Raw genomic sequence first — 14,065 nt, 5'->3', positions numbered from 1 at the left:
CTTTGAAGATAGGCACAAAATGCAGAAGCAACTCAGCGGGATCGGCAGCATCTCTGGAGAGAAGGAATGGGTGACGTTCCCGGCCGAGACCCTTTGTTTTAATCATGAACCTTAACGACTATATTTCTCGCCTCAGACCTTGCCTGGAGTTGCTAAATCTTGTGCAATTTTGCAACTTTGGTATCATGCACAATAATATTGACAGTCGACTATTTCTTGCCGACTTGTAGTGCACTAAAACGGCACCCATTCCTTCTCTTCAGTGATGCTGCCTGTCCCGCTGAGTTACTCCAGCATTTTGCGTCTATCTGTGATTTGCCAGCGCTGGCGGCGGAGAGTGTCACATCGCTTGGTGCATTGGCAGACACTGGCAACGCTGCAACGCTGCAGCGCCGAGTGTCTGAGTGGGACAAGGGTCAAGCGCTGGCGACCGGCAGACGACAATGCGGACGCAGTCGAAGCAACCGCCGGCGGCAGCGCCCTCTGTCGGAGGGGAGGAGACGGGGCAGCGGGAGGGCTGAGTCCTGTCATGCGCAGTGGCGGCGCGGTTGGAGGGGGGAGGGGCTGGGCTGGTGTTTTTTTTAAATGGAGGCGGCGGCGACGGCAGAAGAAGCAGCGGCAGCAGCCTCGGCGGCTCGGGCAGAGGACGGGGCGGCCATGAGTGCGGGGTGTAAAGCGTTGCCCTCCTCCGGCCCCATGTCCATCTGCGACGTCTCACACCCGTTGTCGGCCGAGGAGCTGCTGTCGCCCGGAGCCGACGCGACCACGGCCGATGATGGAGACAGGGTGAGCGGGGCGGCCGGAGAGGCGGGGGAGGGGAGGGGAGGGGGAGAGGAGAATGAGTGGGGAAGTAGGGCGGAGGGAGGGAGGGAGGGCGGTGGTGGAGAGCAGGGGTAGATGGAATGGAGTGGAGGGTGCAGAGGGAGTGGAGGGTGGAGAGGAGTGGGGAGAGAGGAGGGGACGGTGGAGGGGGGAGAGGGAGTGGAGGGGGGAGTGGAGAGAGAGGAGGGGAGGGGAATGGAGGGGAGAGGTGGCGAGGAGGGTGTAGAGGGAGTGGGGAGAGGAGGGGAATGGAGGGGAGAGGTGGCGAGGAGGGGGAGTGGAGGCGAGGAGGGGGAGTGGAGAGGAGGGGGAGTGGAGAGGAGGAGGGGGAGTGGAGAGGAGGAGGGGGAGTGGAGAAGAGGAGGGGGAGTGGAGAAGAGGAGGGGGAGTGGAGAAGAGGAGGGGGAGTGGAGAAGAGGAGGGGGAGTGGAGAAGAGGAGGGGGAGTGGAGAGGAGGGGGAGTGGAGAGGAGGGGGAGTGGAGAGGAGGGGGAGTGGAGAGGAGAGGGGGGGAGTGGAGAGGGAGAGGAGGGGGGAGGTCGAGGGGAGAGGAGGGGGATGGTGGGGGAGAGGGAGTGGAGGTGGGAGGGAGGAGAGGAGGATGGGGTGGTGGAGGGGGGAGGGAGTGATGAGGAGGAGAGGTGGAGGGGGGAGTGGCAAGGAGGGGAGAAGATGGAGTGGTGAGGGGATGGTGAGGCTGGAGGAGGAGTTGTGAGGGAGAGGGGAGTGGCGAGGGGGGTATAGCAAAGAGGGGGGAGGATCATGAGTGTGGCAGAGAGGGGTGAGGAGGGTGGAGTGGCGAGGGGGAGGGTCGTGAGGTGTGGTGGGGAAGGGCTGTGGGTGGGGTGGTGGGAGAGACGGGCAGTGAATGGGTGGGAGAGGGTCAGGGAGGGGAAAGGGGTGGTGTGGGATGCAGGTAAATGAGAGGGTGGATGAGGCTGGTGTGCAGGTGGGGACGGGGTAGTTGGTTTTGGGGAGAGGGTTTCATTATCTTGGATTGCTGTGCAACTGGTGAATTTCTGTGGTAATGGTGTTTTTGTAAATAAATTAGTGTGTATTTTGTAGGGTTTTTTACACATCTTTGAATGTCATAGAATGTTTTCAGCAAATGAGCTACTCGTGAAATGTTTTGAACTGGACAGGGCATACAAATGACAACTGATTGTTGCCAGACACTGGGATTTTTGTGTTTTTAAATGAGGGATAGATATTGACCAGATTATTTGCTTTGAAACAGTGTGCAAGTGCTTTAGCCACCATATAGGGAAGATTGGCAAAGGCAACTGACATTATTTTGGTAGGGACTGTCAGTCCATATTTTTTTGATTTTGTTTCTGTGGAGCAGGACCTAAACCTGGAAGTTGTAACTGAGCTGAATGTGGTTCCAACTGAGGTGTGCACCATCCTTATGTACAATTTATACACAGCAAGCTCCTGCAAACAAATGTGGAAATCTGAAACATCAGAAAATGGTGGAAACCTTGAGCAGGCCCATTCTCAGCCTATTGGCATCTTGTGATACCTACATCCTCTCTGGTGTACAGAACAGTTTATGTTTTTTCAGTTTATTTGCTTTCATCAGCTTCTATTTGTGAAATTGTTAATGAGTAAAGTTTGACCCAGAATATTGGGAGTAGAGCAGAATGGGAGAGGCTAGCACTGTCTTGTTTTTTACGTCTGCTGGAGAGGACATATGGGTTTAATATCAATGCTGAGGCCTCTGACAGTTCAGTAGTGCACTGGGAGCATCAGACTAAATTGTGGTTAGATTCTTGGAATGGGCCACAAACCTGAATATTATGATTTTTGTTCGATCACAACTATACTAATAAGAACAGTAAATGTGCAGCATTTCCTTCCTGCATCGTTTGTGAATAGGTAAGCAGTGTAATGCCATTTGTTGCTTCTATCGTGCATCTGAAAAGACTTTTCTAATTAACAGAAAGCTTGCAGTATGATGTGTTATTTGTGCTTTCATCGGGAAGTCTATTTTCACAATATTTGTGGTTCGGTCTTGTGTTGAATAATAATACAAATTATACTGATAGCCATTGAATTTCTGTTTAGTTTAGAGATACAGCAGGGAAACGGGCCCTTCGGCCCACCTAGTCTGCGTTGACCAGCTAACACAGGATCGACCCCGGGTCTCTGACGCTGTAAAGCAGCAACTCTACCACTGTGCCACCCATTCTATTTTCTTTTGGGGGGGGGGGGAGAGATTTGAAGTTTTCTTTTGGCTATTTTCAGAATATTTATTCCTGATCTCAACATTTTGTATTACATTCGGTGCTCCTGATGAGACCACCTCTACATTGGCAAGACCAAGCGTAGACAAGGCAACTGTTACAGAGCATGTACCCCTGGTCCTCACTGGCCATCCTGAGCTCCCAGTTGCAGGCTATTCCAGCACCGCTTCCCATGCTTATATTAACCTGCCTATCCTGTGCATGCTCCACTGCTAGGTTGAGGTCAAGCAAGAACAACTACTTTTATTTCTGCCTGGGTACTCCTTGGTCCTACCTGAGGAAGGAATCGCCTCGGTTTCGTTCCCCTCCTTGGCCTCTCATCAGCTCATCACCTTCCAGCCACCTATCCACCATCAAGCTCCTCGCCTCCTCACTTTGCTGCATTTGTCCTTCTCTTTTCTCTTCCTTAATCTGCTTCTGCCTATCACCGATCTACTTTGTCTTCTGACTCCACCCCTCTCCTTGCCCCACGTGGGTATATCTGCCCATCATTCCACATCCCTCCTTGGTTCACCTTCCAGCCACTTCTTCACCCTTCCCTCTCTTTACACCAGCTATTTCCCCTTCCACTTTTGCAGTTATGTAGCTGGTAGAGCCACTGCATCTCAGTGCCAGAGACAGGTTCATTTTGACCTCTGGTGCTCTCAGTGTGGAATTTACATATTCTCCCTGTGCTGGGTGGGTTTCCTCCCACAGATGTGTGGGTTTGTAGGTTAATTTGCCTTTGTCAATTGCCCCGAGTAGATGCAAAAATGGACATGGTGGGCTAAAGAACCTGTTTCCATGCTGGTATCTCGAAACACTCATTCCTAGTATAACGTCTCAGCCTGAAACACTGATATTTCCTTTTCTTCGATGGATGTTCCTCAACTTGCCGAGTTCCTCCAGCCTTCCTTTGGCCCGCCAAGTTGATGTTTTTCATTCCAGATCAAAACATCTGCAATCTCTTGTATTTCTATTCCTGAGTCAGGACTTGATCTAATACAAAATAACATGTCACGCAATTGGTTCATCAATGTATTTCAGAAAAGCTCCAGGATGATAAACTAGAAAGATTTGGAGAGAAGTGTCCTAGAGCCTTGACAGATAAGACAGCAATGATGGAGTAGATACATTTGGAGGTAATAACTGCAAGTAATGATGTTTGTGTCTGGAAAGATTGTAGGATTATGATCTTAGAGTGGAAAGATTGAGACCATGCAGGAATTTGAAAACTAGATGATGCTTATAAGGGTAACAACTATGCAAGTCACCAATTGCTATTAATTGATAATAACCAACCAATTGAAGAGGCTGACACATTGCAAATCTGGATAAGTCCAAGGATGGTTCCACTTTTTTCATTTCTGATTTGTAACATAATATGCCTGTAATTATGAATTAATTTTATTAATTGATGTGGCTACAGTGGAATGATATTGCACAACTTGGCATTCCTGCAGATTTTGCTGTTCTCCATATGTATTGGTGGAAGCGTGGTGAGTAGGTGTGCAATGAAAACATTTTAGTTATGCTATTACCTGTTGGAATTTATATTTTTCTTTATCTTCCTATTCTCGGGAGACAGGAAAGCAGACAATGCTTTTTGCCATGATTTTTCTCAGTAATGTTTTCAGCCTAGCTGGTTTGTATTACAACTGCCCAATTATGATTTTAGATTAGCTTATTGTCTCTTCCATTGGGTTGCAATGAAATTCCTTATTCACATGAAGCTTATGCATACAGTATTAACATAAAATATTCAATTATGAGAGTGAAACTGTAGAATGGTGCATGATTGTGTTGCCAAATCTAAGTAGTGCAAAAGAATATTAAAATACAGTAGTAGAATAGCCAAATGAGGTGGCGTTAAGAGCAGGAATATGTAGCAGCATTTCATGCAATGTGGTCTGAAAGGGATGATTGGTTCAGGAGTCTGGCAGTCGGGAGGAAGCTGTCAAGTCTGGGTATCTGAACTTTCCAGTTCTTGTATTGACTACCCAAAGGTAGAAGAGAGGGTGATGGGCATCCTTGACAATACTTCCAGCCTTCCTGTTTCCAATATTGGACACCTCCATACGTGGCTGCACCAAGCTGTGCATAACACTAAAGTGTGTAAAAAAAACAAATGTTACTAAGTGCTGAGGTTTACCTTTTCCTCGTGTTGAGGAAGATAGGCCTGGCCTTTTTTTCACACGGCGCCCATTCTGTTAAACCTTGCTGCACTACCTATCCTTCATAGTAATTTTTTGTGAGACAAGCATACTCTGACCATGACAATGGTCAGCATGAAATGTACTATGGAGACCAGGACACAATCAGTGGGATAATTTCTGAGAAGAATGTTAAAGCCATTTGGGAACATATCTCATCACCAGAACTCTAGTGCCAAGCCGTTGCTTGGCTGGCAGTGAGAGGGGCTCTCCCTGTTAGGTCCTTCCTGCATGGTCAGTGTCTCGCACACATCACGATAGCTGCAATGCTGAGAGATGATTATCCACTTTTGTGGACTCTGCTTTTGCCAAGAAGGTGTGGAAAAGGATGCAAAAGTTCTTGTTTATCCTACTGCAAATGCAAGTGTTTTTAAGCTATTAATCTGTGGAACTCATTGCCGCAGAGGGCTGTGGAGGCGGTCAATGGATATTTTTAAGGCAGTGATAGACAAATTCTTGATTAGAACAGGTGTCAAGGGTAATGGAGCAAAGGCAGGAAAATGGGATTAGGAGGCAGAGATCAGCCATGATTGAATGGCAGAGAAGAGGTGGAAAGACTCTAAGGGGAGTAAGAGACACCTGTGGCTGACGAGGGAAGTCAGGGACAGCATAAAAATTAAGGAGAGGAAGTATAACATAGCAAAGAAGAGTGGGAAGACAGAGGATTGGGACTCTTTTAAAGAGCAACAAAAGTTAACTAAAAAGGCAATACGAGGAGAAAAGATGAGGTACGAGGGTAAACTAGCCAATAATATAAAGGAGGATAGCAAAAGTTTTTTTAGGTACGTGAAGAGGAAAAAAATAGTCAAGGCAAATGTGGGTCCCTTGAAGACAGAAGCAGGGGAATTTATTATGGGGAACAAAGAAATGGCAGACGAGTTAAACCGTTACTTTGGATCTGTCTTCACTGAGGAAGATACACACAATCTCCCAAATGTTCTAGGGGCTGGAGAACCTAGGGTGATGGAGGAACTGAAGGAAATCCACATTAGGCAGGAAATGGTTTTTGGTAGACTGATGGGACTGAAGGCTGATAAATCCCCAGGGCCTGATGGTCTGCATCCCAGAGTACTTAAGGAGGTGGCTCTAGAAATAGTGGAAGCATTGGAGATCATTTTTCAATGTTCTATAGATTCAGGATCAGTTCCTGTGGATTGGAGGATAGCAAATGTTATCCCACTTTTTAAGAAAGGAGGGAGAGAGAAAACGGGTAATTATAGACCAGTTAGTCTGACATCAGTGGTGGGGAAAATGCTGGAGTCAATTATAAAAGACGAAATTGCTGAGCATTTGGATAGCAGTAACGGGATCGTTCCGAGTCAGCATGGATTTACGAAGGGGAAATCATGCTTGACAAATCTACTGGAATTTTTTGAGGATGTAACTAGGAAAATTGACAAGGGAGAGTCAGTGGATGTGGTGTACCTCGACTTTCAGAAAGCCTTCGACAAGGTCCCACATAGGAGATTAGTGGGCAAAATTAGGGCACATGGTATTGGGGGTAGGGTACTGACATGGATAGAAAATTGGTTAACAGACAGAAAGCAAAGAGTGGGGATAAATGGGTCCCTTTCGGAATGGCAGGCAGTGACCAGTGGGGTACCGCAAGGTTCGGTGCTGGGACCCCAGCTATTTACGATATACATTAATGACTTAGACGGAGGGATTAAAAGTACCATTAGCAAATTTGCAGATGATACTAAGTTGGGGGGTAGTGTGAATTGTGAGGAAGATGCAATAAGGCTGCAGGGTGACCTGGACAGGTTGTGTGAGTGGGCGGATACATGGCAGATGCAGTTTAATGTAGATAAGTGTGAGGTTATTCACTTTGGAAGTAAGAATAGAAAGGCAGATTATTATCTGAATGGTGTCAAGTTAGGAGGAGGGGGAGTTCAACGAGATCTGGGTGTCCTAGTGCATCAGTCAATGAAAGGAAGCATGCAGGTTCAGCAGGCAGTGAAGAAAGCCAATGGAATGTTGGCCTTCGTAACAAGAGGAGTTGAGTATAGGAGCAAAGAGGTCCTTCTACAGTTGTACCGGGCCCTGGTGAGACCGCACCTGGAGTACTGTGTGCAGTTTTGGTCTCCAAATTTGAGGAAGGATATTCTTGCTATGGAGGGCGTGCAGCGTAGGTTCACTAGATTAATTCCCGGAATGGCGGGACTGTCGTATGTTGAAAGGCTGGAGCGATTGGGCTTGTATACACTGGAATTTAGAAGGATGAGGGGGGATCTTATTGAAACATATAAGATAATTAGGGGATTGGACACATTAGAGGCAGATAACATGTTCCCAATGTTGGGGGAGTCCAGAACAAGGGGCCACAGTTTGAGAATAAGGGGTAGGCCATTTAGAACGGAGATGAGGAAGAACTTTTTCAGTCAGAGGGTGGTGAAGGTGTGGAATTCTCTGCCTCAGAAGGCAGTGGAGGCCAGTTCGTTGGATGCTTTCAAGAGAGAGCTGGATAGAGCTCTTAAGGATAGCGGAGTGAGGGGGTATGGGGAGAAGGCAGGAACGGGGTACTGATTGATAGTGATCAGCCATGATCGCATTGAATGGCGGTGCTGGCTCGAAGGGCTGAATGGCCTACTCCTGCACCTATTGTCTATTGTCTATTGTCTAAGACTCGATGGGCTGCATGACCTAATTCTACTCCTATAACTTGTGATTGTTTAATTAACTATTAATTTAAAGGATTATAGTCATCTCTTTTCAAAATAAAAGGGTACTATATCTGCTGGCCTTCCTGCACTGCACACACCAGATTCCATAAACTCCTTAAATATTGCTTTGACAGTCTTGCTATTATTCTCCCTTGGGATGATTGTGGATCTCATCAGGTCTGGGCACTGTCTTACTTGAGCTGATCACTTCATCCCAACTGTGCCTCAGCTGTACAATAACCTTCTGTGTCTCCTGCCTCATTATGTGGTCAAGGAATAGCACACTACCTTCAGTCTAGGCCCAGTTTCAGCCTTCCAGACGATCACAACTTCAGTTAACATGCTCTCTCTCCTTGGATGCTGCCTAACCTGCTCAGTGCTTCCAATATTGTGTTTGTTTTTATTTCTGTGGCATCTCTACCACAACTGGCCATTCCATTACTGCTATTGGCTTGGTTTTGCTCTTGCTATTTGCAATCCCTCACCTGCTAGACAAGTCATACAGTTCTGCATTTTTCAACCTGCACTCGTGTTTGTTCTAACCACCCTTCGAACACAGGACAAGAACAGGCCCTTTGGCCCACATGCCGAACATGATGCCAAGACAAACTCTTACCTGCCTGCACATAATTTGTTGTTTGCGTTTCTTTGCTCTTGCACAGTCTTTGTAAATGCCCTCTTTATCCCAGCAAACTGATAACCTTGTTTAAGGTTTACTATGATAACCCCTGTCTTGCCTCATATTTTCTTTGTCCTATCCACCTTCTCAACAATTTAATGTTTTGCTGTTTTTCAGTTCTGATAAAGGATCTACAACATGAAAAATTAATTTTCATCAATACTGCCAAAACATTTGGAGTTTCCAGCATATTTTATCCAAATCTTTGGATAATAGGTTTTTCTCACTTGGAGGCTCACTTATTCATTACTCAACCCTTTCACAATTTGGTCAACTAATTTACATTTATTGTCCAAGTGAATTTATCATATGTTGCAACAACAAAAAAATATCAATGACTACCATTAGTCTTTCCACAGAGATGTTCATGTATTTTTCTGCAACATCTTCAGTTAAAATACAAAGTGGTATGGTGGAATTCCCCCAGATGGAAGGTTGCACTTCTTTCAACACAAGAACTATAGTTAAGACTAATGTGGTCCCTTGAAGACAGAAACGTGTGAATTTATTATGGGGAACAAAAAAATGGCAGACGAGTTGAACAGGTATTTTGTTTGGTTCTGTCTTCACTAAGGAAGGCACAATCTCCCAGATGTACTAGGGGACAGAGGATCTACGGTGACAGAGGAACTGAAGGAAATTCACATTAGTCAGGAAATGGTGCTGGGTAGACTGAAGGCTGATAAATCCCCAGGGCCTGATGTTCTGCATCCCAGGTTACTCAAGGAGGTGGCTCTAGAAATCGTGGACACATTGGTGGTCATTTTCCAATGTTCTATAGATTCTGGATCAGTTCCTGTGGATTGGAGTGTAGCAAATGTTATCCCATTTTTTAAGAAAGGAGGGAGAGGGAAAACGGGGAATTATAGACCAGTTGGCCTGACATCGGTGGTGGGGAAGATGCTGGAGTCAATTATTAAAGATGCAATAGTGGTGCATTTGGATAGAAGTAACAGGATCGGTCCAAGTCAGCATGGATTTATGAGGGGTAAATCTTGCTTGACTAATCTTCTGGAATTTATTGAGGATGTAACAAGTGAAATGGATAAGGTGGATGTAGTGTATCTGGACTTTCAGAAAGCCTTTAAGGTCCTACACAGGAGATTAGTGGGAAAACTTAGAGCACGTGTTATTGGCGGTAGGGTATTGACATGGATAGAAAATTGGTTGGCAGACAGGAAACAGTAGGAATTAACGGGTCCCTTTCAGAATGGCAGGCAGTGACTAGTGGGGTGCCGCAAGGCTCGGTGCTTGGACCGCAGCTATTTACAATATATATTAATGATTTAGATGAAGGAATTAAAAGTAACATTAGCAAATTTGCAGATGACACACAGCTGTGTGGCCGTGTGAACTGTGAAGAGGATGCAGGGTGATTTGGATAGATTGGGTGAGTGGGCAGATGCATGGAGGAGGGAGGGGGGGGTGGGGGAGGATAAGGGGGGGGGTTGAGGGAGGATAAGGGGGGGGTTGAGGGGGATGGAGGAAGGGAGGGGGAGGAGGATAAGGGGGTTGGAGTGAGGGAAGGGGGGAGGAGAGGGTTTTGTACCAATGCAGGAGAGGTTTGGGTCCAACGGGTCCACTTGGTCTAGTCAGTCACTAAAAGTAAGCATGCATGTACAGCAGGCAGTGAAGAAAGCTAATGGCATGTTGGCCTTCATAACTAGAGGATTTGAGTATAGGACCAAAGAGGTCCTTCTGCAGTTTTATAGGGCCCTGGTGAGACTACACCTGGAGTAGTGTGCGCAGTTTTGGTCTCCTAATTTGAGGAAGGACATTCTTGCTATTGAGGAAGTGCAGCATAGTTCACGAGGTTAATTCTCGGGATGGCGGGACTGTCATATGATAAAAGAATGGAACGACTGGGCTTGTATTCACTGGAATTTAGGACGAGAGGATATCTTATAGAAACATATAACTTTATTAAGGGATTGGACAAGCTAGAGGCAGGGAACATGTCCAGAACCAGGGGCCACAGTTTAAGAATAAGGGGTAGGCCATTTAGAACTGAGATGAGGAAGAACTTTTTCACACAGTTGTGAATTTGTGGAATTCTCTGCCTCAGAAGGCAGTGGAGGCCGATTCATTGGATGCATTCAAAAGAGAGTTAGATAGAGCTCTTGGTGCTAGTGGAATCAAGGGGTATGGGGAGAAGAAGGGTACAGGGAACTGATTGTGGATGATCAGCCATGATCACATTGAACATGAACACATCCTGCATCTATTTATGTTTCTGAGAATATTGGCCTTTACCATTCTCCGACCAGCAAATCCATTTCGTACACCATCCAAAAAAAACAGCTAGGCAAATTGTAGAATCCTTATCCCACCCAACTTGAGTATTCTATATTCAGACACAACAAAAATAATGTTGACAGATTACAATTAAAATTCAGAGTTAAAATAAATTGAAAATCTTAATTCAATTGAAATACACACAAAATTAAAAATGCACATTTCTCAACCCCTATAGCTAACAATACTGTAAAAGATCGATGACACTAATTCCAGAAAACACTGCTTTGCATTTTACTTTCCATTAACTAGTCAGGAAACCCATGTCACAAGTGAAGACAATTTAATCCATCATCTCCGCAAAAGAAATGCAATTGGCCGCTCATGGACTTTTTTTGTAGATTGGTGCACATTGCTTTGAAATTAAAATTTAATGCGCCAGTGGCAACAAGGATAGTTTTAAAAATCCAAATTTCACATTATCTTACAACACCGCAGGATATTCGCATTCCTCCATGTGTCCCTGTGACACATGTCCAAGAAAAGGATTCATCCAAACATTGACATCAGGGGGAAGTTATAGTCATCAATGAACTTTCCATCTAGCTCTCTGATATGCAGATAAAACCAGAGCATCCAGGGATGATTCGCACAGAAAATGTACAAATTCCATAAGCATCACGAAAGATCAGGATTGCTGGTTCACTGGAGCTGTGAGGCATTTGCAGTATCTGCAGTGTTACTGTGCTGCTCTATTGCAATATCACTGTGCACTTCACTTAAATTATAAGCAGTTGACCGCAAACCATTTAACTGCGCAAGTGAAGTCGTTTAACTTTAACACTTGCTTTACTACACATGTTTCAAATATTAAAAACACAAGGCATTTCATAGCCATCATCCACCAACATCATGAATCGCGTTAGGAAGGGTCCCAACCCAAATGTCATCTCGTCATAGGTAGATGCAAAATGCTAGAGTAACACAGTGGGTCAGGCAGCATCTTTGGAGCGAAAGAATGGGTGATATTTCAGGTCGAGACCCTTCTTCAGACTGATGTCAGGGGAGTGGGCGGGACAGAGATAGAATGTAGTCGGAGACATTAAGACTGGTGGGAGAACTGGGAAGGGGGAGAGGATTACGTCATCTAGTCATGATTCTTTGAAAGGAAATTTTAAGACAGGTGACCAACAAAAACAAATTGAAGTTCTAAGTGCCTTAGAAGTGGGTGGGGTCGGCAAATGGGAGGTGAGGTACATATTCCAGAATTTGGTATCCTGATTCTTTAAAGATCGTTGGCGAATGACTAAGTGAAAATCCGATCCTTGTTCCGTAGCAATACTCTTTCTAATCTTAAACTCGACATTCACACTGTTTTACTTGTAACAATACAACCAGAACTCAAGTTGAATGTTGGCTTGCAGAGCCAAACATTACCTACAATTTCCACTAAACTGTTTCAGCACAAGGCCAGCATCTTTCTACGGAAATTCTGTCAGTTAAATTGTTAAATATATCATTGGAGCTTTGCTACTAGTTACATCCAGCTGACAAAATGCTGTGAATAACCAGCTCTTCTGTGGAAATAGCAGAATCAAAGACCAACGTCAACACTTTTGACAGAATCATACAGCAGAGAAACAAAATCATTTAGCCCATAATGTTCACACTGATCAGGGGGCAACCATCCATATTAATCCAATCATCCAGCACTTGGCCCATTGGCCTCAGGATTCATGTGCTCATCCAAGCATCTCTTAAATGTTCGCAACTCTGCCACCATCATGCTCTCCAATAGTGCATTCTAGATACTCTCCACACTCTGGATCAAAATCCCCTCAAATTTCTAAACTTCTTACCCAAAATGTATTTCCTTGATTTTATTCACGTCTGCTGCCACTGTATGTTTCTTCTTTTTTTTTCCCTGATCAGATGTGCAGCACTTTGGTCAACGTGGGTTGTTTTTAAATGTGCTATACAAATAAAATTGACTTGACTTGACTTGATGAGGCAAAAAGATTCCTACAATTTGTACGAAAATAACTGCAGATGCTGGTACAAATCAAAGGTATCACAAAATGCTGGAGAAACTCAGCAGGTTAGGCAGCATTTCAGGAGAGAAGGAAGGGGTGACGTTTCAGGTCTCGACCCGAAACATCACCCATTCCTTCTCTCCTGAGATGCTGCCTGACCTGCTGAGTAACTCCAGCATTTTGTGACACCTACAATTTGTACTCTACCTTATCTATATCTCTCAATTTCATACACCTCAATCATGTTTTCTATTAACATCCTCTGCTCCAGGGAAAGAAGACATCGCCTCCCCGTCACTCTTTACAACTAAAACACGCCATTCCCAGCAGCATCCTGGTGAATATCCAAGTGACATGGCAAGAAAATTCAGGCAAGTCCTGAAGACAAGACAATAGGACACACAGTTGGTAGGAAGAAATAAGGGACTGGGAGGCACAATGTAACAGATGCTTTCAATTTATCATTGGAAGACAGATTGAAGTGCAGCCTGTCCAGAAAAATGGAACTTAATCCACTCATAACTCACTTTAAAGGTTTAGTTTCTGTTTAACATATCTAAATTGGAATCTACACTTCTGACACTACAATACAAGAAAAAGATTTAGCCATATAAACAGCAAGGTGCAACACAGACTCTGCCTTGCAAACAAAACCAGAAATTCTGCACTAAATGCTGGGATTTGTACTGGTATCGGCAGCATGTCCAAGCAAGAACAATCAGTAAATTCACAAATTTTAATATTTACCTTATAACACTGCAAGCAGCACACAGTAAACAAGGTTTGTTGGTTTATTGACTGGGTAAATGTAAAAATTGTCCCTAGTGTGTGTAGGATAGTGTTAATGTGCGGGGATCGCTGGGCGGCGCGGACTTGGTGGGCCGAAAAGGTCTGTTTCCGCGCTGTATCTGAAATATGAAATAAAAATATGAAATATAATGTGGCCACTGCAACTCTAAAACGTGTAGGTGGTTTCCACCAGACCTCCAGACAGCAGGGGAAGAAAACACATAAAATTTCCATCTATTGTGAACCTTATGCAAGCACTGGTAGTCAAATGAATACTCAGACAGGGACCTTCAATATCAACAATGCAAGGGTTTAAATAAACTTGGTAACTCACTTGTATTGCAATACTCATGTGCTATTGAGCACCTAATTGAATCACTTGCAAGTTGGCCTTTACATGGCATAGG

At 44.9% G+C, this 14,065-nt stretch overlaps 1 protein-coding gene across 2 annotated transcripts in view; it reads left to right on the top strand.

Annotated features, from left to right (window-relative positions):
- The first annotated feature begins 585 nt into the window (after positions 1 to 585).
- The window catches only part of snx30 (sorting nexin family member 30), a 40,498-nt gene continuing 27,018 nt past the window's right edge, over positions 586 to 14,065 (top strand). The window contains exon 1 of one of the 2 annotated variants that reach the window (XM_078395010.1): positions 586 to 786. In XM_078395010.1, the coding sequence (XP_078251136.1) occupies positions 586 to 786 (201 nt within the window). Of the gene's footprint in view, positions 787 to 1,794; positions 1,846 to 14,065 lie in introns of those variants that run through there. The other variant, XM_078395011.1, reaches the window with a different exon arrangement.

The sequence above is a fragment of the Rhinoraja longicauda genome, chromosome 3 (assembly GCF_053455715.1).
Source record: "Rhinoraja longicauda isolate Sanriku21f chromosome 3, sRhiLon1.1, whole genome shotgun sequence".
In the NCBI taxonomy this organism is placed as follows: domain Eukaryota; kingdom Metazoa; phylum Chordata; class Chondrichthyes; order Rajiformes; family Arhynchobatidae; genus Rhinoraja; species Rhinoraja longicauda.
Note: the sequence above shows the minus strand (reverse complement) of the source record. Positions and strands in the feature narration are given on the sequence as shown.